Source organism: Oncorhynchus clarkii, chromosome 9 (assembly GCF_045791955.1).
Source record: "Oncorhynchus clarkii lewisi isolate Uvic-CL-2024 chromosome 9, UVic_Ocla_1.0, whole genome shotgun sequence".
NCBI classification, from domain to species: domain Eukaryota; kingdom Metazoa; phylum Chordata; class Actinopteri; order Salmoniformes; family Salmonidae; genus Oncorhynchus; species Oncorhynchus clarkii.
In genome coordinates, this window is record NC_092155.1 from 60,897,110 (window position 1) to 60,923,398 (window position 26,289).

Sequence of the window (26,289 nt, forward strand, 5' to 3'; positions counted from 1 at the left end):
AGAGACTTATCTGGTAGTTGTGAACACGTGCTACCGTATAATACCAACTATAGTCACATGCTTTTTACAGTATAACAATACTAAATATAGTGTTTACATTCTAGTGAGTATCGTAACAACAACAACAACAACAATAATGTGATTCTGTGGGCTGACATCTCTGAGCAAAGTTACAAAGAGAGATGGAATATTCTCAAACTGCCTAAACAAGCCACATTTAAACCAGGTAAAAAAACTAGACCAAGGTCAAGTGCAGTGAGGAGAGAGAGTTTACAGGAGTCCATTTTCACAGTTTGCAAGTATTTAAAAATGTTTTGCCTATTAAACATCCGGCTTTAACGCTCAATAATCCACAATTCAATCTGTTGCAAACATAAATCCAAGAATCATTTCTGTTTAATTGACATTTACATTTACGAGGAATCCGGCTTTAATGCTCAATATTTTAATGTCAACATTGGCAAAGTTATGATACCCTTAAAGAAGCAAAATGTAACATATTCCTTGGAAGGAAGTGTAAAACTGTGTAAAGTGTAATAATAATCTCTCTGTATATTGTCCCCTCCCTCCCTCCCTCCTACCTGTGTTGAGAGCTCCAGGTCCCCCTGGCGTGATGCTGTAGACCTGGAGAAACTCCCTGGCTCTGCTGCCCCCCACGATGTTGAAACCAAACCCCCCGGGACCTTTAGAGAGGCATATGTGGATAGAGAAACCCCTCAGCTCCCCTGGCTGGTCTGTGAACCCTGGTACTGAGAAAACGAGAAGGAGGGAGGGAAAGAGAGTGGGAAAAGATACGGAAAGGAGTGAAAAGTGCAAAGAAGCACAGAGAGAGATGCTTACAACAGAGAGGGAGAGCGACAGAGGTTTTGTGCAATTGGCAGGTAAAGAGGAACTAAAGGTCACCATGAAGAGGTTGAGAGAAAGACAGAGAGACAGAGAAAGGTTGCACCCTGTATGTGTGTGAATGAGTGAACTGTTTAGAATGTGCCGTTCAGAGCTGAGTTAAGAGACGCACAACACTGACATCTGAAAACTCATGGCCAGATGGCACTTAGTGCAAAACGTTTAGAAATAAATAGACATGCAGGCAAAGGTTTTTTTCCTCCCTGTCCTAATGGCCCGCAGAGAAGATTCCAACCTCTTGAAAAGGAAATAAACTCTCTGCCTGATCTGTATTACCTCCTGCTGGTTAAAACAGTGAACTGCAACCCACTAATATTTTGACCAGCTTTACCCATGATATTCTGGCAGATGGGGCTCTAATTGCTATAATCAGCTATATTGGTCAAACGTTGTTGTATTAGGTTGTTTTATCTGTGAATCACATGACACAATTATGATCGAAGGTTGTCTGTGTCATGCCCAACACATGGCCTCTGTCATCCACTGCAGAACGGACCTGTGCCAGTGGTTCCTCCTAGCTTGCCGTTATGGGGTTAGGGATTAATCACTACACAGTATCTCAATTCTACTAAAAGCTCATTTAATTTCATATGAATCTATTAACAGGCTCGTTGTGCCTATGGTCCTGTAGTTCCCATCTTATTAACGTACAGTGTATCATTAGGCAGCCCAATGGTTAAACGCTCTAGCACTGTTTCCATAATTATAGAGTGGGAGAGAGCTCACATTGGTTCTTGTCGAGCATCGTTTCTCTGCTGCTCTGAGCACGACGATCCTGCCAGCTGGTAGTCTTGGAGTAATGGCTAAAAGAGAGTGACAGACAGGCCATCTCAAAGTCACCAATCAACCATGCTATATAACAGTATTTACAAGTCAACATCCTTGACCAGAAACAACATAAAACATACAAGAGAGCAGTCTATCCACGTAGAACAGAATAGAACTTTCTTTCTTTTGTATTTATTTCTGTAAAGTGTGGTGTGACCTTGTTAAATGCACTTTGAATAAATTGTGATTTGCTTCACTCACTCTGTGTAGAAAGGCTCTCCTGAGTTGCTGAAGGCCTTCTTCCAGTTTTTAGACATCACTGCTGGCACCCTGGCACTGGTGCTGCCATGACCGTTCTCCATGGCGCTGCCATACCCTCTTGACCGGCAGGGGGACAGGGAGACGGGATGGGCATTGCTGATACCCGCTGATCCACCTGGAACGTCAATGAAGACGACAGGCAAAACACTGAAAACGAGTGTTTGACACGTTATTAAAATGATTCTCAGTTTACAGTCAGTGAAAATAGAACCCTTGAATAATCTCTGGAATCATGTAAATTGTCTACACTGAACTTAGTTTACAGCTGGCTTTAAAGCCACATTTCCAAATCCAGACCCATTGAGTCTAGTGTAAAGAAAAAAAGAAGCAAAAAAGCAAGGCATGCATTCCATACATTACAGTACAGCACAGGGTCTATGTAAACAGCTTTAGCTCAACCCTCCTGTCCTTTAGAATGTACGTGGGAGGATGTGGCCTGCTGCTTACCCAGAGCTGCAGTCAGAGCCAGTCCAGCCAACACTCCGTTCAGCACCACATAGCCATGCGATAGATGACTCAGCAGCACAGGTCAGGACCATAGACCCTGTTCCCTGCCTACCACACCTCTGGTCAGCTTGACCCTCCTCTGGAGCAAGTCCAGCGATCAATGTGGCCACAGCCCCGCATAGAGCCAGAAGCATACTAATCATGCTAATCATTGATTAATTTGTCCATCAAAAACTCTGAGGTACAGAAGGACAATGCAGTCTTTACAGTCTTTACAGTAGCTGCAGGCCACCATACCTGGCACACATTTTGAAAACTTAAAATCACAAAAAGGTTTCAAATGAAAATAATTTACTACAACTACTGTCACTACTACTACTTATACTATGCTTACTATGACTGCTACTACTAATACGCATTAACACTATATATGACTGTAGTAAATTGGTCACCCATATAGTCTTACGGGGGAGCAGCTTGTCTTTGGTAAACCTGCCTGACAGGCCAGAGACCTCCTCGCTGTTCTCCTCTTCCTCTGCTGCTTTCTCCAGGTTGCTAAGCGACTTGCTGCGTGTCCGGAAGTTCCGAAGCAGGTTGCGGTGTTCCCGGTAGGTGATGGGAGGGCTCTCTGGACCGATGTGTACTGGCCGTGGGGTGCCGTAGTAGTTCCCTGAGAGAAGGCAGGAGGAGGAGATGGAAGAGAAAGTGAGTTGATAAGCCACAACGTTATTGTTAGAATCATATTTGTATTGTTGGTCCTTGGTGCCAAGACAGAATGGGGAAAAGAGAAAAACTAAATATGATTGCGAAAAGGGTAAGAGGTAAAGCAATTCAGCGTAGAGATGGAGATCCCAAACATACATCTGAAAAGGCTATCAATATACGAAATATAGAATATACAGTCAATCCTAAATATTATGATGGATGTGTTCCAGTGCAGTGCATTCATCACATAGATTACCATCCACGCTTAGGATCAGTAAAGTCTATTTTCTCCTTCAATTCTATCCTTCTGTTGTGGAAGCTATAATACAAATCAAATTACTTAAATGTATTCCTCCAGCTCATGCAGTCAGATCAGGGTAAGGAGATAAGGAGAAACATTAGATTGCTGTTGTACCCAGGGGTTGTCTTTTTAATCAGAGAAAGCAGTCCAAGTCTAACCCTCCTGGGGTGGAGAGACGGAGACCTGTTCAAGACCTGGTGTCATTAACTACATGGAAATAATAAGGTTACCTCTGAGAAAATGTTTCTATCTACCATGCATGAGAGCACCAGCAGTTCCGGACGACTGTGTGATATCTCACTCCTGAGTAAGACCTTTACCTTTAAAGAGGTTAACATTCACAAGGCCGCGTGGCCGACGGATTACCAGGACGCGTACTAAGAGCATGCACTGACCAGCTCGCGGGTGTCTTCACTGACATTTTCAATCTCTCCCTGACCCAGTCTGTAATATGTGCATGTTTCAAGCAGACCACCATAGTCCCTGTGCCCAAGAATTCCAAGGTAACCTGTCTAAATGACTATTGCCCTGCAGCACTCACATCGGTGCAATGAAATGCTTTGAAAGGCTGTTCATGGCTCACATCAACACCATCATCCCAGACACCCTGGACTCACTCCAATCCGCACACCACCCCAACAGACCAACAGATGACGCAATCTCTATTGCACTCCACACTACCCTCTCCCACCTGGACAAGATGAACATCTACAGTATGTGATAATGCTGTTCATTGACACCAAGCTCATCACTAAGCTCAGGACCCTGGGACTGAACACTGGGCTTCCTGACAGGCTTCCTCTAGGTAGTGAGGGTAAGCAACAACACACCCTGTGTTGATCCTCAACACGGGGGCCCCTCAGGGATGCGTGCTTAGTCCACTCCTTTACACCCTGTTCACCCACGACCGCGTGGCCTCACAAGCCTCCAACACCCTCATTAAGTTTGCTGACGACAAGGCAGTGGTAGGCCTGATCACTGATGACGAAGAGACTGCCTATAGAGAGGTTGTCACTGACCTGACAGTGTGGTGGTAGGACAACAACCTCTCCCTCAACATGGGAAAAACAAAGGAACTGATTGTGGATTACAGGAAATGGAAGGCCAAGCACGCCCCCATCCACATTAACGAGTTTGAGTTTATTTTTATTTTTACAGGGACAGTACACATGAATCAACATTTCAGTAAAAGTGCCGGTTTTAGCCAGCCGGCTAATTTTAAACCGCAGTCCCTGGGCAGGTTATTAAAAACAATTACAATAACAATACAGACAATCAATGAGCAGTGAGGCTGTAGTGTAGCGGGTCTAGAGCTTCAAGTTCCTTGGTGTCCACATCACTAAAGAATTAACATGATCCACACACACCATCACAGTCGTGAGGCTGAAAAGGAGGCTGAAATGTTTTGGCATGGGCTCACAGATCTTCAAACAGTTGTACAGCTGCAGCATTGAGAGCATGTTGATTGGCTGCATCACCGCTTGGTATGGCAATTCTTGGCATCCGACCGCAAGGCGCTACAGAGGGTAGTGCATACGACCCAGTACATCACTGGGCCCTAGCTCCCTGCCATCCAGGACCTCTATACCAGATGGAGTCAGAGGAAGGCCCTAAAAATTGTTAAAGACTCCAGCCCCCAAGTCATAGACTGTTCTCTCTGCTACCGCACAGAAAGCGGTACCGATGCACCAAGACTGGAACCAACAGAACCCTAAACAGCTTCCACATCCAAGCCATAAGACTAATAAATAGTTAACCAAATAGCTGCCTGGACTATCTAGATTGGCCCTTTTTGCACTAACTCTTTTGACTCGTCAAATACACCGCTGGTACTGTTTATCATCTATCCTGTTGCCTAGTCACTTTACCCCTACCTATATGTACATAAACTCAGCAAAAAAAGAAACGTCCTCTCACTGTCAACTGCGCTTATTTTCTGCAAACTTAACATGTGTAAATATTTGCATGAACATAACAAGATTCAACAACTGAGACATAAACTGAACAAGTTCCACAGACATGTGACTAACAGAAATTGAAAAATGTGTCCTTGAACAAAGGGAGGATCAAAATCAAAACTAACAGTCAGTATCTGGTGTGGCCACCAGCTGCATTAAGTACTGCAGTGCATCTCCTCCTCATGGACTGTACCAGATTTTTGAGTTCTTGCTGTGAGATGTTACCCCACTCTTCCACCAAGGCACCTGCAAGTTCCCCGACATTTCTGGGGGGGGACTTCCGATCCAACAGGTCCCAGACGTGCTCAATGAGATTGAGATCCAGGCTCTTCGCTGGAAATGGCAGAACACTGACATTCCTGTCTTGCAGGAAATCATGCACAGAACGAGCAGTATGGCTGTTGGCATTGGTCATGCTGGAGGGTCATGTCAGGATGAGCCTGCAGGAAAGGTACCACGTGAGAGAGGAGGATGTCTTCCCTGTAACGCACAGCAGTGAGATTGCCTGCAATGACAACAAGCTCAGTCCGATGATGCTGTGACACACCGCCCCAGACCATGAAGGACCCTCCACCTCCAAATCGATCCCGCTTCAGAGTACAGGCCTCGGTGTAACGCTCATTTCTTCATCGATAAACGCAAATCCGACCATCACCCCTCACTTTTTGCCAGTCCTGTCTGGTCCAGCAACAGTGGGTTTGTGCCCATAGGCGATGTTGTTGCCGGTGATGTCTGGTGAGGACCTGCCTTACAACAGGCCTACAAGCCCTCAGTCCAGCCTCTCTCAGCCTCTCTCAGCCTATTGCGGACAGTCTGAGCACTGATGGAGGGATTGTGCGTTCCTGGTGTAACTCGGGCAGTTGTTGTTGCCATCCTGTACCTATCTTGCAGGTGTGATGTTCGGATGTACCGATCCTGTGCGGGTGTTGTTACACGTGGTCTGCCACTGCAAGGACGATCAGCTGTCCGCCCTGTCTCCCTGTTGCGCTGTCTTAGGCTTCTCACAGTGCGGACATTGCAATTTATTTCCCTGGCCACATCTGCAGTCCTCATGCCTCCTTGCAGCATGTCTAAGGCACGTTCATGCAGATGAGCAGGGACCCTGGGCATCTTTCTTTTGGTGTTTTTCAGAGTCAGTAGAAAGGCCTCTTTAGTGTTCTAAGTTTTCATAACTGTGAACTTAATTGCCTACCATCTGTAAGCTGTTAGTGTCTTAATAACCGTTCCACAGGTGCATTTTCATTAATTGTTTATGGTTCATTGAACAAGCATGGGAAACAGTGTTTAAAACCTTTACAATGAAGATCTGTAAAGTTATTTAGATTTTTACGAATTATCTTTGAAAGACAGGGTCCTGAAAAGGGACTTTCCTTTTTTTGCTGAGTTACCTCAATTACCTCGTACCCCTGAACATCGACTTAGTACTGGTACCCCGTGTATATAGCCAAGTTATCGTTACTCATTGTATACTTATTCCTTGTGTTATTATTTTTCTATTTTTCTCTCTACATTGTTGGGAAGGGCCCGTAAGTAACAATTTCACTGTTAGTCTACCCTTGTTGTTTACGAAGCATGTGATGAATAACATTTAATTTAATTTAATTTGTATGAGTGACATTCACCAGCCATGAGACTGCCTGGTAACTGAGGCTGTGTGTATTGGTTTGTGGGTTGTGGGTTAGTACTCTAACCCTATACTGTATATAAACTATCATCATTATCTATCTGCAATATACAGTATACAACTTATAGTGCATTGATCACGAAAGAATGTATGTGAAATGACAATGCATTTGAGGCCAGAGAGAGATGACTGAGTGAATGAGTACCAACCTGGGCCTCTTCTCTGCTCACCTTTGAATTTGCCGCTCTCCAGCAGCGCTGCTGACTCCTCCAGAGAGAAGAACTCTTCTATGGAGACAAAGTTGTAGTCCAGCCCAGAGATCTCCCCATCACGGGGCAGTCTGGTCGTGCCTGGAGAGGGGTCGATGACAACAGACGAACAGAGCGTTACACATCCCAGTCTGTCTCCACTGTTCACATATACAGTACTCCTAATGAAATGAAAACTAAGTATTGAAACTGATACTGTATATAGCATTTGCAACTAGGATATGTAGACTCCAGCATTTCATATTATTTTATAAAGATGAAAGGGAGGTAGGTTCATTATTAAATTAACGCTTATTTGTGAGTTGCATGTTACTTGCTTGTAAACCTTTCTAAACCTTAGCGAAACCAGGCTTCCCCAAAAGATTGACCAATACATCAAAAAAATATATATACTGTATAATTTATGTTTCATCTCACTATGTTGTAGAATTTTCCTTCATTTCACAAGAGGCTTGATGTACAGTATCTCACTGGAGAAAGCATCCGAGCGAGCAAAACAGTGCCCCTCCATCTCTGTATGTGTAACCCATCTATCTGATGCTGTCTAGTCAAAAAGAGTATAATTTTGTTGCCTCCCGTAGCATTGAATGCAAGGGAAGCTAGCGAGCATTTGGCCTCCCTTGATAAAAAAAGTATAAAATAATAACCAATCAGCACTGAGCTAAACTGAGTGAGCTCAACTGTGAATGGTCCTGGAGCTCAAAAAAAGTAAAGCTAGTTTGGATTTACACCAATCATATCACAACAAAAGCCAAACGTAATTTACAGAAAAACGAATTGTTGCATCGCATTCTGTTGTCCTCCGGTGGCTAGCTAGCAAAATTGGCCCTTTCCTAAATTAGCCATGGACGGAGATAGGGATCTGGATTTGAGGTTTTACTTAATAATCCGTACTGGCCAATGATTATAACAGAGATTCTGATCCAACCATAAATTCCTACTGTGCCTCTGGCATGATAGGATAGAAGTTCAATATGTAGCTAGATGTAGTAGGCTGATGTTAACTAGCAGGCTTATCGTTGCCCATGAAAGGAAGTTAGGCTAGCGAGAAAGCATTTCATTCAGGACAACAAAAACTAAAAGCATGTAGCCTACTGAATGGCAGAGTCATAGACTGTTTCGGTGACATTAACGAGAAGAGGAGGGTGAGTCATGTTTTTTCTACTGCACACACACACACACACACACACACACACACACACACACACACACACACACACACACACACACACACACACACACACACACACACACACACACACACACACACACACACACACACACACACACACACACACACACACACACACACACACACACAGGATCAGTAGTCTACCATGGAGAGACAGATCATATTTAGCTTAAGTTGATTGGACTAAATAGTTTTTGGGGTATTTTAATTGTCACTGTATCAGACTAGGCATGCGTGATTTGATGATGTTGAAATGTTGAAGTTGAAATGGTGCTGGAATAGTGGCGCAGCTCCTGATTTCTTTGTGACTTGTGGTAACTCTCTGTGGTTCTAAATGAATGTTGTTTAGTAGTCCGAAAATATTGTAAACATTAACTTGATTGACCATGCTGTAGGTCATGTAACTAACTGTATGTTACATGCAATATGCTTTGTGGACAGATGGCTCTCTGGTTTTGTGATGAAACAAAGGTGTGGTTGAATTTATTCTGCCACTGTGTCATCTTATTGTCTTGGCCTTTAGGCCTATATATCACAGTGTCAAGGCATATGAACTGACAGATTATAGAACAAACAACGCAATTAACACATAGTTTTTAATATAGCTTTTTTTCCTGGTTTGGCTTCTTCAGTACTGTACCCACACATCGGTACTGTCCAAACAGCAAGCCAAGGTCCTTCTCCTGGCAGTGTGGGGCCAGGAGGAGGACAAACCCAGTTACTCCATAAAACATATGATTAATGCACTGCCGTCTCACCATCAGGGAGGGCACAGCACTCCACACTACAATGACACACACAGGCAGGAGAGAGCACACAGACGCACACACTCACACACACAGATCACACACACCTATCCTCTTTATACCCTGAGAGCCTGTTAATAGGTCCCAATCAGCAACAGAAGATGAGGCTCTGTCTGTAATGAAAAATTCTGATAGCAAATCTGATAGCAAAAGTGTGTACGTGCATGCATGTGTGTGTGTGTGTGTGTGTGTGTGTGTGTGTGTGTGTGTGTGTGCATGTGCGTGTGCGTGCGTGTGTGCATGCGCGTGTGTGTGTGTGTGTGAAGGATGAGGCTGGGACTCATTACCCATGCCCTTCTCTGAGATATATATGACAAGTCAGCAGGAGATAGCTGGGATTATTGACATATTCCTCCATGCATCTCCCTTCAGGCCCCCCCACCGATCCCACTGGGCCAGGCAGACAGACAGAGAGAGGGAGAGAGATTGCAGGAGTGTTATGTAGAAGGGTAATTAAACACCAAGACACAACTGTCAGTCAAAGACAGACCATGATCAACCCCAGAACTGGCCATCACGTAACCAAATGGAAAATAATCCAGTGCAAGTGCTTTTTCCATCTCTGAGTCATTTAGAATTCATGGAGGTCTTCCCTGACTTTGAATCATCCTATGTACAGTCAAGGGCAGATACCATATACCAATGCACTGATGACGCCTCTGGGGGTGGGGTGGGAGGACAAAGGCATATGTACAAACAGTTCCTAGAAGAGCGCATCATACAGTATCTAGTTCCCAAATTAATAATGATAACGTTGTGTCTGTGTCATAACAACCCATAGAGACATTAGGTAGCCAGCTGTTTACTGCCTCTCCCCCCGGCACGACCACATGCCTGCTTTTCATTTCATTCTGCCGCTAAATTATTGATAAATGACCTGCGTTTACTTAATTCTGTTCAGCATTTCATATGAGCATTGTCCTGCTCATAGTCACTGTGTAAACATTGTCCTTGCCAGTGGCAACAGAATGCAGAGTACAGTAGAGTACACAGTGTGTTTTAAATGGTGAGAAGTGCAAATCAAAACTACATTTAAATCAATCATTTTTCAGGTCCCCTATGAACAAAATGAAATGCAGTGATGCTATGCACATTCACTTCACTGTTCAAATAGAAATTAACACATTTGTTTAGCATTCTGCTTTCTTCTGGAAAATGTGAAGTCCAAGATGGACAAAGGGGGCGTTGTTGGGGCTGTGTTTCTGGACCTAAGGAAGGCTTTTGATACTGTTAATCATGAGATTCTCATCACAAAATTGTCCAAGTTCAACTTTTCCCCCGATGCCTTGAGATGGATGAAATCATACCTTGAATGCAGAACTGTGTGTCAGAGTGAGCAATGAGCTGTCGCCCACTCTTAGCTATGATGTGGGCGTGCCCCAAGGGTCAATACTGGGGCCCCTCCTGTTCAACCTTTACATTAATGATCTGCCTTCTGTCTGTACTGGGTCTGAAGTTCAAATGTATGCAGATGATACAGTGATATATGTGCATGGAAAGAGCAAACAACAAGCTGCACAAGAACTCACTACTGTAATGGTCCAGGTTACAAAGTGGCTCAGTGACTCGGGTTTGCATCTCAATGTGAAAAAAACTGTTTGCATGTTCTTCACAAAGAGGGCAACAGATGCTACTGAGCCAGATGTCTATGTGTCAGGGGAGAAGCTCCAGGTGGTTTCTGATTTTAAGTACCTTGGCATCATACTTGATTCCAACCTCTCTTTTAAAAAGCTTGTGAAAAAGGTAATTCAAATAACCAAATTCAACCTAGCTAATTTCCAATTTATACGAAATTGTTTGACTACAGAGGTAGCAAAACTGTACTTCAAATCTATGATACTCCCCCACTTAACATACTGCTTGACTAGTTGGGCCCAAGCTTGCTGTACAACATTAAAACCCATTCAGTCTGTCTACAAACAGGCTCTCAAAGTGCTTGATAGGAAGCCCAATAGCCATCATCATTGTTACATCCTCAGAAAGCATGAGCTCCTGAGTTGGGAAAATCTTGTGCAATACACCGACGCATGTCTTGTATTCAAGATCCTAAATGACCTGGCCCCCCCTCCACTCAGTATTTTTGTTAAACAGAAAACCCAAATATATGGCAGCAGATCCACAAGGTCTGCCATGAGAGGTGACTGTATAGTTCCCTTAAGGAAAAGCACCTTTAGTAAATCTGCTTCCTCTGTGAGAGCTTCCCATGTCTGGAATACACTGCCATCAGACACACATAACTGTACCACATATCACACTTTCACAAAATGCTTGAAGACATGGCTAAAGGTCAATCAGATTTGTGAACATGGTCCATAGCTGTGTGTTGCCACTTTCCATGTTGTCTGTTGTCTGTAGCTTGTGAGGTGTGGAAACACTTTGTTGCTTTTATGAATTTTGTCTTGCTGCTTTTTGTTTTATGTTGCTCTGTCTGTATGCTACGTCTTGCTTGTCCTATGTTGCTCTGCGTGTATGCTACGTCTTGCTTGTCCTATTTTGCTCTGCGTGTGCTCACGGCTCAATGACTGTCTGTATTGTAATTGTTTTTAATAACCTGCCCAGGGACTGTGGTTGAAAATTAGCCGGCTGGCTAAAACCCGGCACTTTTACTGAAACGTTGATTAATGTGCACTGTCCCTGTAAAAATAAAATAAACACAAACTCAAACTCATATCTTTAAAAAAAGTATTACAAACAAGAGCCACTTATTTGAAAAGGCAATACATCAAATTTGAATATAATATGACGTGACTTCACACTATAAGGCCACTGTTGACTACATTTACACACCATTCACTCCGTTCTGGGATCTACAGTTGGTAATTAGCTTCATTTAACTCAACGGTTTTAGGTTAGTATAAATCATGTAATTTTAGGAGCAACACAGCTCCTGAAGGGGGTGACACTGAGCAACTGTTGCACTTCACTCCTTAGGCTGAAGTTTTAGCCAAAAGCACTATCTATTCTTCCACCATGAAAAACAATACCACTATGTTTCAAACCAAGCATGGGAGGTATAAGGTCCAATAAAATAGTGTCAGTTGAGTTGACTTGCTTGCTTGTGTTTTTGCAAGTGGGCAAATTTGGTTTAAACGTTGTTCCAATGTTTGTCTGTGTCAGTAGCCTATAGGAGGGAGAGCAGCAGCAACATCTTACTGTGTCATCCATCTCCTGCAGATCAGAGGATTACACAGCCACAAGCTGAGCTTGCTGCCTCGCTGTCACTCCAACTTAGAGCCAGGCAGGAAGTTGAGTCACAAGTCTATCTCCACACAACTCTACCACCATAAATGCTGAGTCTATTTATAGTACAGATGCTAAAAATGTATAGACTAAGATCAAACTGATCCATCATCCTCCAACCCAATCTAGCCAATTAGTAACTGGATAAATGGAATTGTTATGTAAAATGGCTTGAAGAATATGTGTGCCTGTTTTATGTGTATTTTTTATGTCACGGTGTTCAAAGCTCAAAGACACAGAATGTCTTGTTGTCTTATGTATTCTTGGGAGTGACCTGCGTCTTGCTCTTTCAACGAATCAGAGAGACACGTACTTGAAGGCTGCCTGGTCTGGCAGATTGTTCCACATGACCTACTTTCTGGCTAAACGAGAGATCAAACTCTCCATCGCTGCAGGGCTGGCCAGGCTACGGCCAGCCAGGGTGGTCTGTGCCCAGCCAGCCAGACAGACTAATGACTGTGTAAGAGAGACAACATGACACAAGCCAAACCTATCAGACGGATATTATACCAGTCACTTCACAGAAATCCACACCATAGTCCTTTCCAGTCCACTATCACTGTGACATCATTCAGGCCCTTAGAGAAGGATTATTAAGACAGCAACAGATGTTTGGCTGATGAAGCCAGGGTAACAACTACATTTTAAAATCTACTCAACACATCTTCCATTTGCATACATTGTCACAGAGATGTGGCAAAACAACTTCCCTGGGCTCTGATTGTGATTGCACACCAATGAACACAGTTCTCATGGTGACAGCCATGTAGGTCTCTAAATCTAAATGAATGTGTGAGATAAGGAACTTGTTGAATTGATGAAATGTTAAATGTATGCAGATGATACAGTGATAAGTAATGAGCATCAACATACTAATTCCTATTTCCATTATTAAATGGAAACCTGTAATGGAATTACATGTTACAGCTACAAGGGGGGTTACAAGGTACAGATACAGGGGCACAGCTATTAGAGTCACAGCAGATTTAGAAGTCACAGCTGCAAGGGACTTAAAGGGGACTTGCAGGTTGCAGCAACAGGGGACCGTAACGGGGCACAGCTAGAGGGAGAGGTAGAGGGCACAGCTAGAGGGAGAGGTAGAGGGCACAGCTAGAGGGAGAGGTAGAGGGAGAGGTAGAGGGCACAGCTAGAGAGAGAGGTAGAAGGCACAGCTAGAGGGAGAGGGAGAGGGCACAGCTAGAGGGAGAGGTAGAGGGTACAGCTAGAGGGAGAGGTGGAGGGAGAGGTAGAGGGAGAGGTAGAGGGTACAGATAGAGGTAGAGGGAGAGGTAGAGGGTACAGCTAGAGGGAGAGGTAGAGGGAGAGGTAGAGGGAGAGCTAGAGGGTACAGCTAGAGGGAGAGGTAGAGGGAGAGGTAGAGGGAGAGGTAGAGGGTACAGCTAGAGGGAGAGGTAGAGGGAGAGGTAGAGGTAGAGGGTGCAGCTATAGGGAGAGGTAGAGGGAGAGGTAGAGGGAGAGGTAGAGGGCACAGCTAGAGGGAGAGGGAGAGGCAGAGGGCACAGCTAGAGGGAGAGGTAGAGGGCACAGCTAGAGGGAGAGGTAGAGGGCACAGTTAGAGGGAGAGGTAGAGGGCACAGCTAGAGGGAGAAGTAGAGGGAGAGGGCACAGCTAGAGGGAGAGGTAGAGGGCACAGCTAGAGGGAGAGGTAGAGGGCACAGCTAGAGGGAGAGGTAGAGGGAGAGGGCACAGCAAGAGGGAGAGGTAGAGGGCACAGCTAGAGGGAGAGGTAGAGGGCATAGCTAGAGGGAGAGGGAGAGGGCACAGCTAGAGGGAGAGGTAGAGGGTACAGCTAGAGGGAGAGGTGGAGGGAGAGGTAGAGGGAGAGGTAGAGGGTACAGATAGAGGTAGAGGGAGAGGGAGAGGTAGAGGTAGAGGGAGAGGTAGAGGGAGAGGTAGAGGGTACAGCTAGGGGGAGAGGTAGAGGCAGAGGGCACAGCTAGAGGGAGAGGTAGAGGGCACAGCTAGAGGGAGAGGTAGAGGGCACAGCTAGAGGGAGAAGTAGAGGGAGAGGGCACAGCTAGAGGAAGAGGTAGAGGGCACAGCTAGAGGGAGAGGTAGAGGGCACAGCTAGAGGGGGAAGTAGAGGGAGAGGGTACAGCTAGAGGGAGAGGTAGAGGTAGAGGTAGAGGGTGCAGCTATAGGGAGAGGTAGAGGGAGAGGTAGAGGGAGAGGTAGAGGGCACAGCTAGAGGGAGAGGGAGAGGCAGAGGGCACAGCTAGAGGGAGAGGTAGAGGGCACAGCTAGAGGGAGAGGTAGAGGGCACAGCTAGAGGGAGAAGTAGAGGGAGAGGGCACAGCTAGAGGGAGAGGTAGAGGGCACAGCTAGAGGGAGAAGTAGAGGGCACAGCTAGAGGGAGAGGTAGAGGGCACAGCTAGAGGGAGAGGTAGAGGGCAGAGCTAGAGGGAGAAGTAGAGGGAGAGGGCACAGCTAGAGGGAGAGGTAGAGGGCACAGCTAGAGGGAGAAGTAGAGGACACAGCTAGAGGGAGAGGTAGAGGGCACAGCTAGAGGGAGAGGTAGAGGGCACAGCTAGAGGGAGAGGTAAAGGGCACAGCTAGAGGGAGAGGTAGAGGGCACAGCTAGAGGGAGAGGTAGAGGGCACAGCTAGAGGGAGAGGTAGAGGGCACAGCTAGAGGGAGAGGTAGAGGGAGAGGTCACAGCTAGAGGGAGAGATAGAGGGAGAGGGCACAGCTAGAGGGAGAGGTAGAGGGCACAGCTAGAGGGAGAGGTAGAGGGAGAGGTAGAGGGTACAGCTAGAGAGAGAGGTAGAAGGCACAGCTAGAGGGAGAGGGAGAGGGCACAGCTAGAGGGAGAGGTAGAGGGTACAGCTAGAGGGAGAGGTGGAGGGAGAGGTAGAGGGAGAGGTAGAGGGTACAGATAGAGGTAGAGGGAGAGGTAGAGGGTACAGCTAGAGGGAGAGGTAGAGGGAGAGGTAGAGGGAGAGCTAGAGGGTACAGCTAGAGGGAGAGGTAGAGGGAGAGGTAGAGGGAGAGGTAGAGGGTACAGCTAGAGGGAGAGGTAAAGGGAGAGGTAGAGGTAGAGGGTGCAGCTATAGGGAGAGGTAGAGGGAGAGGTAGAGGGAGAGGTAGAGGGCACAGCTAGAGGGAGAGGGAGAGGCAGAGGGCACAGCTAGAGGGAGAGGTAGAGGGCACAGCTAGAGGGAGAGGTAGAGGGCACAGTTAGAGGGAGAGGTAGAGGGCACAGCTAGAGGGAGAAGTAGAGGGAGAGGGCACAGCTAGAGGGAGAGGTAGAGGGCACAGCTAGAGGGAGAGGTAGAGGGCACAGCTAGAGGGAGAGGTAGAGGGAGAGGGCACAGCAAGAGGGAGAGGTAGAGGGCACAGCTAGAGGGAGAGGTAGAGGGCATAGCTAGAGGGAGAGGGAGAGGGCACAGCTAGAGGGAGAGGTAGAGGGTACAGCTAGAGGGAGAGGTGGAGGGAGAGGTAGAGGGAGAGGTAGAGGGTACAGATAGAGGTAGAGGGAGAGGGAGAGGTAGAGGTAGAGGGAGAGGTAGAGGGAGAGGTAGAGGGTACAGCTAGGGGGAGAGGTAGAGGCAGAGGGCACAGCTAGAGGGAGAGGTAGAGGGCACAGCTAGAGGGAGAGGTAGAGGGCACAGCTAGAGGGAGAAGTAGAGGGAGAGGGCACAGCTAGAGGAAGAGGTAGAGGGCACAGCTAGAGGGAGAGGTAGAGGGCACAGCTAGAGGGGGAAGTAGAGGGAGAGGGTACAGCTAGAGGGAGAGGTAGAGGTAGAGGTAGAGGGTGCAGCTATAGGGAGAGGTAGAGGGAGAGGTAGAGGGAGAGGTAGAGGGCACAGCTAGAGGGAGAGGGAGAGGCAGAGGGCACAGCTAGAGGGAGAGGTAGAGGGCACAGCTAGAGGGAGAGGTAGAGGGCACAGCTAGAGGGAGAAGTAGAGGGAGAGGGCACAGCTAGAGGGAGAGGTAGAGGGCACAGCTAGAGGGAGAAGTAGAGGGCACAGCTAGAGGGAGAGGTAGAGGGCACAGCTAGAGGGAGAGGTAGAGGGCAGAGCTAGAGGGAGAAGTAGAGGGAGAGGGCACAGCTAGAGGGAGAGGTAGAGGGCACAGCTAGAGGGAGAAGTAGAGGACACAGCTAGAGGGAGAGGTAGAGGGCACAGCTAGAGGGAGAGGTAGAGGGCACAGCTAGAGGGAGAGGTAAAGGGCACAGCTAGAGGGAGAGGTAGAGGGCACAGCTAGAGGGAGAGGTAGAGGGCACAGCTAGAGGGAGAGGTAGAGGGCACAGCTAGAGGGAGAGGTAGAGGGAGAGGTCACAGCTAGAGGGAGAGATAGAGGGAGAGGGCACAGCTAGAGGGAGATGTAGAGGGCACAGCTAGAGGGAGAAGTAGAGGGCACAGCTAGAGGGAGAGGTAGAGGGAGAGGGCACAGCTAGAGAGAGGTAAAGGGAGAGGGCACAGGTATTTTATTTATTTTATTTATTTTACCTTTATTTAACCAGGTAGGCAAGTTGAGAACAAGTTCTCATTTACAATTGCGACCTGGCCAAGATAAAGCAAAGCAGTTCGACAGATACAACAACACAGAGTTACACATGGAGTAAAACAAACATACAGTCAATAATAAAGTATAAACAAGTCTATATACAATGTGAGCAAATGAGGTGAGAAGGGAGGTAAAGGCAAAAAAGGCCTTGGTGGCAAGGTAAATACAATATAGCAAGTAAAACACTGGAATGGTAGTTTTGCAATGGAAGAATGTGCAAAGTAGAAATAAAAATAATGGGGTGCAAAGGAGAAAAATAAATAAATAAATTAAATACAGTTGGGGAAGAGGTAGTTGATAGGGCTAAATTATAGGTGGGCTATGTACAGGTGCAGTAATCTGTGAGCTGCTCTGACAGAAGGGTGCTTAAAGCTAGTGAGGGAGATAAGTGTTTCCAGTTTCAGAGAGAGGTAGAGGGAGAGGGCACAGCTAGAGAGAGGTAGAGGGAGAGGGCACAGCTAGAGGGAGAGGTAGAGGGAGAGGTCGAGGGCACAGCTAGAGAGAGGTAGAGGGCACAGCTAGAGGAAGAGGGAGAGGGAGAGGGCACAGCTAGAGAGAGGTAGGGGCACAGCTAGAGGGAGAGGTAGAGGGAGAAGTAGAGGGCACAGCTAGAGGGAGAGGTAGAGGGAGAGGGCACAGCTAGAGGGAGAGGTCTGAGGGAGAGGTAGAGGGCACAGCTAGAGGGAGAGGTAGAGGGAGAGGGCACAGCTAGAGGGAGAGGTAGAGGGAGAGGGCACAGCTAGAGGGAGAGGTAGAGGGAGAGGTCGAGGGCACAGCTAGAGGGAGAGGTAGAGGGCACAGCTAGAGTGAGAGGTAGAGGGAGAGGGCACAGCTAGAGGGAGAGGGCACAACTAGAGGGAGAGGGAGAGGGCACAGCTAGAGAGAGGTAGAGGGAGAGGGCACAGCTAGAGGGAGAGGTAGAGGGAGTGGTCGAGGGAGAGGTAGAGGGAGAGGGCACAGCTAGAGGGAGAGGCAGAGGGAGAGGGCACAGCCAGAGAGAAGTAGAGGGCACAGCTAGAGGGAGAGGTAGAGGGAGAGGGCACAGCTAGAGGGAGAGGCAGAGGGAGAGGGCACAGCTAGAGGGAGAGAGCACAACTAGAGGGAGAGGTAGAGGGAGAGGTAGAGGGCACAGCTAGAGGGAGAGGTAGAGGGAGAGGTAGAGGGCACAGCTAGAGGGAGAGGTAGAGGGCACAGCTAGAGGGAGAGGTAGAGGGAGAGGGCACAGCTAGAGGGAGAGGGCACAACTAGAGGGAGAGGTAGAGGGAGAGGGCACAGCTAGAGAGAGGTAGAGGGAGAGGGCACAGCTAGAGGGAGAGGTAGAGGGAGAGGTCGAGGGCACAGCTAGAGAGAGGTAGAGAACACAGCTAGAGAGAGAGGTAGAGAGAGGTAGAGAACACAGCTAGAGAGAGAGGTAGAGAACACAGCTAGAGAGAGAGGTAGATAGAGGTAGAGAACACAGCTAGAGAGAGAGGTAGAGAACACAGCTAGAGAGAGAGGTAGAGAACAAAGCTAGAGAGAGAGGTAGAGAGAGGTAGAGAACACAGCTAGAGAGAGAGGTAGAGAACACAGCTAGAGAGAGGTAGAGAACACAGCTAGAGAGAGAGGTAGATAGAGGTAGAGAACACAGCTAGAGAGAGAGGTAGAGAACACAGCTAGAGAGAGAGGTAGAGAACAAAGCTAGAGAGAGAGGTAGAGAGAGGTAGAGAACACAGCTAGAGAGAGAGGTAGAGAGAGGTAGAGAACACAGCTAGAGAGAGAGGTAGAGAACACAGCTAGAAAGAGAGGTAGAGAGAGGTAGAGAACACAGCTAGAGAGAGAGGTAGAGAACACAGCTAGAGAGAGAGGTAGAGAACACAGCTAGAGAGAGGTAGAGAACACAGCTAGAGAGAGGTAGAGGGCACAGCTAGAGGGAGAAGTAGAGAACACAGCTAGAGAGAGAGGTAGAGAAAACAGCTAGAGAGAGAGGTAGAGAACACAGCTAGAGAGAGAGGTAGAGAGAGGTAGAGAACACAGCTAGAGAGAGAGGTAGAGAACACAGCTAGAGAGAGAGGTAGAGAACACAGCTAGAGAGAGAGAGAGAACACAGCTAGAGAGTGAGGTAGAGAACACAGCTAGAGAGAGAGAGAGAGAACACAGCTAGAGAGAGAGGTAGAGAACACAGCTAGAGAGAGAGGTAGAGAACACAGCTAGAGAGAGGGGTAGAGAACACAGCTAGAGAGAGAGGTAGAGAACACAGCTAGAGAGAGAGGTAGAGAACACAGCTAGAGAGAGGTAGTGGGCACAGCTAAAGGGAGAAGTAGAGAACACAGCTAGAGAGAGAGGTAGAGAAAACAGCTAGAGAGAGAGGTAGAGAACACAGCTAGAGAGAGAGGTAGAGAGAGGTAGAGAACACAGCTAGAGAGAGAGGTAGAGAACACAGCTAGAGAGAGAGGTAGAGAACACAGCTAGAGAGAGCGAGAGAACACAGCTAGAGAGAGAGGTAGAGAACACAGCTAGAGAGAGAGAGAGAGAGAGCACAGCTAGAGAGAGAGGTAGAGAACACTGCTAGAGAGAGAGGTAGAGAACACAGCTAGAGAGAGAGGTATAGAACACAGCTAGAGAGAGAGGTAGAGAGAGGTAGAGAACACAGCTAGAGAGAGAGGTAGAGAACCCAGATAGAGAGAGAGGTTGAGAAGCCTACTAGAGAGAGAGAGAGAGAGAACACAGCTAGAGAGAGAGGTAGAGAACACAGGTAGAGAGAGAGAGAGAGAGAACACAGCAGCATGGGACTTACATGGCACTGCTCGGAGGTAGAGGTTTTCCCGTATGACCTGCTGTAGCTGGTTGTCCATGGATCCTGGAGTAAAACACTTACTCAGATACAACCTGAGGTCCTTACACAATACAGAGCCTGAGAGGGAGAGAGAGGAGAGAGAAAAAGTAAGAGGGGGAGAGAGAAGCGGAAGGAGACAAAGTCATACAGAAAAAATGTGCAATATCAGCTCAACAGTCAATAACTGATGAAATGTCTAAATATTTGTATACCCTGTCAAAAAGAGAGTGACAGCCCAAGCTAACATTCCCAAATAGAAATGAGACTGTATTGCTACAGTTGGTTTGATCTCCCTCTATGTCATTCCTACCCCTATCTAAAACACAATACACTCCTAGAAAATCATTTGCTACTGTATCTAGAACCTAAAGGGAACCTAAAATGTAGGAAGGACCCTTTCCACAGAGGGTTCTACATGAAACCAAAAGGGTTTCTACGTGGAACCAAAAAGGGTTATTTTACGGGGACAGCAGAAGTACCCCCTTGGACCTGTTTTTTCTAAGAGTCTACATTTCCTTCTCAACACTTGATCAGCCATCCAGAGTACCTAATACGGCATGTCCCAGCCTCTCATGCATACAGTAATAACACAGAGGCAGTGCTATAAAACACAACAGTGTGGTGCTGTCACACAGCAGGCTGGGCTGATGGTCAGGCACTTATTCCACTCTCTGATCTATTCATTTCATCTCAAGTGCTTTATGGCCTCTGATGACAGGCCAGTTGGTATTATGGATGGCCTGAATACGTCTTCCTGCTTGTCACACTGACGGACAACCCCCCTGCTCCTGCTGCTGCTGCTCCCCACCCCCTGTGATCTAGCCTGGCCCAGATATGAGTGTGATATTAAAACGTCACTGAAGTAAAACGCTATTAGCACAGGCAGTCTCCTACACACACGCATGACCCGCCACATGTGGTCAGTATGACGTGCAGCTTCCTGGGAGTAATAATGAGAGGCTTTTGCTGGCATTGTGTAACAGCTGTCCAGCATTGTGTAACAGCTGTCCAGCATTGTGTAACAGCTGTCCAGCATTGTGTAACAGCTGTCCAGCATTGTGTAACAGCTGTCCAGCATTGTGTAACAGCTGTCCAGCATTGTGTAACAGCTGTCCAGCATTGTGCTTTATTCTGAATATAAAATAATACATCAGACTAATGATGTGGCGTAGACTGTAAGTAAAATGAACTAAAGGGCTTGCTTTCAAATTGCCGTGTTGTTTTCACAGAAACAACAGAATGCCCTAGACACATATGATGAACATCCATGACCAATACATCACCACAACACAATATGCCACATATCAATTAGGCAAAGTGTTTCCCTACACTGTACTGCTGCTCTCAAGGTTGTCATCATTATAGTGTCTGTCTGTCAAAAACATGAACAGTGTTGGTACCTTTAATCCTCCAAGTGTCACAATGGAGGGATCATCTACCACACTTATTTACTCTCACATCATATCATTAGTGTTATATAGCCTGACAACACAATGGAGGGATCATCTACCACACTTATTTACTCTCACATCATATCATTAGTGTTATATAGCCTGACAACACAATGGAGGGATCATCTACCACACTTATTTACTCTCACATCATATCATTAGTGTTATATAGCCTGACAACACAATGGAGGGATCATCTACCACACTTATTTACTCTCACATCATATCATTAGTGTTATATAGCCTGACAACACAATGGAGTCCCTGATGGCGTGAACTGTGGAGGAGGAATAGAGGGAAGGGATGGGGAGGAGGGAGAGGAGGAGGAGGGGAAGGAGGAGTAGGCCTACGGTACAGGCAGTACAGCAGCACCATACAGCTCAGCCCATCAATCTCTGTCCACAGTACATGCGGTCAGAATACCCAGGGAGAGAGGTTGACCTGGCCGCCTGGCTCACAGAATGATTATGAATGTACCAGTGGCAAAGGGACCAGGAGTTAAGGGCCCCATTTACAGTCCTGCTGGCGATTCAGACGTCAATCTACCTCAGCAAGGCCATGGGGAGCCTCGGTCAGGTGATATAGCGGTGACATATTGCTCTGTTCAGACCTAACAAAGACATCCCCCCTATACATATCAAGGCTCCTCCAAGGTGACAGACAACTGTATCGTCACATGCACACAGCCCTCTCTGGACTCTATCATCGGGAATTATAACACTTCCCTCCCAGGTTCCCAACCTCAGACCCAATGTTTTGGGATCTCCGGGCAAATTGAAAGGAACTTCAACACTGGGTTGGCGCCCCCCCCCCCCCCCCCCCCCCCCCCTTGGGTTGTGCCGTGGCGGAGGTCTTTGTGGGCTATACTCAGCCTTGTCTCAGGATGGTAAGTTGGTGGTTGAAGATATCCCTCTAGTGGTGTGGGGGCTGTGCTTTGGCAAAGTGGGTGGGGTTATATCCTTCCTGTTTGGCCCTGTCCGGGGGTGTCCTCGGAGTGGGCCACAGTGTCTCCTGACCCCTCCTGTCTCAGCCTCCAGTATTTATGCTGCAGTAGTTTATGTGTCGGGGGGCTAGGGTCAGTTTGTTATATCTGGAGTACTTCTCCTGTCCTATTCGGTGTCCTGTGTGAATCTAAGTGTGCGTTCTCTAATTCTCTCCTTCTCTCTTTCTCTCTCTCGGAGGACCTGAGCCCTAGGACCATGCCCCAGGACTACCTGACATGATGACTCCTTGCTGTCCCCAGTCCACCTGGCTGTGCTGCTGCTCCAGTTTCAACTGTTCTGCCTTATTATTATTCGACCATGCTGGTCATTTATGAACATTTGAACATCTTGGCCATGTTCTGTTATAATCTCCACCCGGCACAGCCAGAAGAGGACTGGCCATCCCACATATGCTCTCTCTAATTCTCTCTTTCTTTCTCTCTCTCGGAGGACCTGAGCCCTAGGACCATGCCCCAGGAATACCTGACATGATGACTCCTTGCTGTCCCCAGTCCACCTGACTGTGCTGCTGCTCCAGTTTCAACTATTCTGCCTTATTATTATTCGACCATGCTGGTCATTTATGAACATTTGAACATCTTGACCATGTTTTGTTATAATCTCCACCCGGCACAGCCAGAAGAGGACTGGCCACCCCACATAGCCTGGTTCCTCTCTAGGTTTCTTCCTAGGTTTTGGCCTTTCTAGGGAGTTTTTCCTAGCCACCGTGCTTCTACACCTGCATTGCTTGCTGTTTGGGGTTTTAGGCTGGGTTTCTGTACAGCACTTTGAGATATCAGCTGATGTACGAAGGGCTATATAAATACATTTGATTTGATTTGATTTGATTTGAACACAAGAATGTTAAAAGTGTATCAAGTTAGTTTTTTCAGTAACAGTGATTATTCAGCAATGTTTGGACAACCACTTGGGTAGAGTGGTATTCTATGAGTTGCCTGAGGAACGCAGTGTGACCAATCCCATAGTGTTGTCATGTGAAGGAGGAGTTGAGGTTGACAATGATGTTATGCATGTACTGTATAAGATGTTTGAATATGCAACAGACATGAAAAAAACAATTCCCCCTCAGACAAAGTCTATAACTCAATTTGGTTAAATCGGTTTAAGAGATAGAGGAAGCAGCAGCATTCACAGTGTGTCCCCAGACCAAGGAGTAAGTTACCACACTGAGCCTTACAGCACCTGGTGAGACGGTCTTGATGCGGATGGGATGGAGGCAGGAGTGGAGGACCCCCCGGACATCTCCTAGTGTCATCCCTAACACAGGGGTTCCCCCAATCTCAAGGATTACGTCGCCCACAGTGAGCACGCCCCCAGAGGCTGCTGTGACGAATGGGAACTCTCCATAGTCGGCTCCACCGCCCACTGACACGCCCAGATCCCCCGAGGAACCAACCAGGGGGATGAAGCTATCCTGGACCTTGGAGTGCCAGTGCAGCTTCCTCACGGCTGCCTTAGACATGGCATATGAGCTGAGGAGGGGAGAGGGGGGGGGGGCAGGATGAGATAGAGATCTAAACATTTCAAGCAGACAACCTAAGAAAATGAACAACAATGAAATGGTTTGATGAAGAATGCAAAAACCTAAGAAAGAAATTGAGAAACCTATCCACTGAGCCTACGCGAATCAGTAAAACAATACAGAAATACACTACGGAAAAAGAAGGAACAACATATCAGAAATCAGCTAAATGTAGTTGAAGAATCCATAGAATCTAACCACTTCTGGGAAAATTGGAAAACTCTGAACAAACAACAACACGAAGAGTTATCTATCCAAAACAGAGATGAATGGATAAACCACTTCTCCAGTCTTTTTGGCTCTATAACAAAGAACAAGTAGCAAAAACATATACACGATCAAATACAAATCTTAAAATCAACTATTAAAGACTACCAGAACCCACTGGATTCTCCAATTACATTGAATGAACTGCAGGACAAAATACAATCCCTCCGAACCAAAAACCACTGTGGGGTTGATGGTATTTTAAATGAAATGATAAAATATACAGACCACAAATTCCAATTGGCTATACTTAAACTCTTTAACATCATCCTCAGCACTGGCGTCTTCCCCAATATTTGGAACCAAGGACTGATCTCCCCAATCCATGAAAGTGGAGACTAATTTGACCCCAATAACTACCGTTGGATATGCGTCAACAGCAACATTGGAAAAATCCTCTTCATTATCATTAACAGCAGATTTCGTACATTTCCTCAGCGAAAACAATGTACCTAGCAAATGTCAAATTGTATTTTTACCAAATTACCGTACGACAGACCAGGTTTTCACCCTGCACACCCTAATTGACAAACTATCCAAAACAAAGGCAAAGTCTTCTCATTATTTGTTGATTTCAAAAAATATTTTGACCATATTTGGAATGAGAGTCTGCTATACAAATGGATGGAAAGTGGTGTTGGGGGAAAAACATACAACATTATAAAATCCATGTACACAAACAACATGTGTGCGGTTAAAATTGGCAAAAAACATACATTTCTTTCCACAGGGCCGGGGGGTGAGACAAGGATGCAGCTTAAGCCCCACCCTCTTCAACAAATCAAATCAAATTTTATTTGTCACATCCACATGGTTAGCAGATGTTAATGTGAGTGTAGCGAAATGCTTGTGCTTCTAGTTCCGACCATGCAGTAATATCTAACAAGTTATCTAACCTAACAATTTCACAACAACTACCTTATACACACAAGTGTAAAGGAATGAATAAGAATATGTATATAAAAATATATGAATAAGCGATGGCCGAACGGCGTAGGCAAGGCGCAGTAGATGGTATAGAGTACAGTATATACATATGAGATGGGTAATGTAGGGTATGTAAACATGATATAAAGTGGCATTGTTTAAAGTGGCTAGTGATACATTTATTACATCAATTTTTCATTGTTAAAGTGACAAGAGATGAGTCAGTATGTTGGCAGCAGCCACTCAATGTTAGTGATGGCTGTTTAACAGTTTGATGGCCTTGAGATAGAAGCTGTTTTTCAGTCTTTCAGTCCCCGCTTTGATGCACCTGTACCGACCTCGCCTTCTGGATGATAGCGGGGTGAACAGGCAGTGGCTCGGGTGGTGCTGTCCTTGATGATCTTGTTGGCCTTCCTGTGACATTGGGTGGTGTAGGTGTCCTGGAGAGCAGGTAGTTTGTCCCCGGTGATGCGTTGTGCAGACTTCACTACCCTCTGGAGAGCATTACGGTGTGGGCGGAGCAGTTGCCATACCAGGCGGTGATACAGCCCGACAGGATGCTCTCGATTGTGCATCTGTAAAAGTTTGTGAGTGTTTTTGGTGACAAGCCAAATTTCTTCAGCCTCCTGAGGTTGAAGAGGCGCTGCTAATCCTTCTTCACCACGCTGTCTGTGTGGGTGGACCATTTCAGTTTGTCCGTGATGTGTACGCCGAGAAACTTAAAACTTTCCACCTTCTCCACTACTGCTCCCTCTGCTGTTTCCTGAAGTCCACGATCATCTCCTTTGTTTTGTTGACATTGAGTGTGAGGTTATTTTCCTGACACCACACTCCAAGGGCCCTCACCTCCTCCCTGTAGGCCATCTCGTCGTTGTTGGTAATCAAGCCTACCACTGTAGTGTCGTCTGTAAACTTGATGATTGAGTTGGAGGACTGCATGGCCACGCAGTCATGGGTGAACAGGGAGTACAGGAGAGGGCTCCCGGGTGGCGCAGTGGTTAAGGGCGCTGTACTGCAGCGCCAGCTGTGCCACCAGAGACTCTGGGTTCGCGCCCAGACTCTGTCATAACCGGCCGCGACCGGGAGGTCCGTGGGGTGACGCACAATTGGCCTAGCGTCGTCCGGGTTAGGGAGGGTTTGGCCGGTAGGGAAATCCTTGTCTCATCGCGCACCAGCGACTCCTGTGGCGGGCCGGGTGCAGTGCGCGCTAACCAAGGTTGCCAGGTGCACAGTGTTTCCTCC

The 26,289-nt window shown here is 46.8% G+C and overlaps 1 protein-coding gene across 1 annotated transcript in view; it reads right to left on the reverse strand.

Annotated features, from left to right (window-relative positions):
- Positions 1 to 26,289, reverse strand: part of LOC139417321 (membrane-associated guanylate kinase, WW and PDZ domain-containing protein 3) — a 56,707-nt gene that overhangs the window by 12,674 nt on the left and 17,744 nt on the right. Inside the window, 7 exon segments of the mRNA XM_071166590.1 lie at positions 582 to 749; positions 1,630 to 1,706; positions 1,933 to 2,107; positions 2,936 to 3,109; positions 7,258 to 7,377; positions 19,838 to 19,954; positions 23,514 to 23,803. Of these exon segments, the coding sequence (XP_071022691.1) occupies positions 582 to 749; positions 1,630 to 1,706; positions 1,933 to 2,107; positions 2,936 to 3,109; positions 7,258 to 7,377; positions 19,838 to 19,954; positions 23,514 to 23,803 (1,121 nt within the window).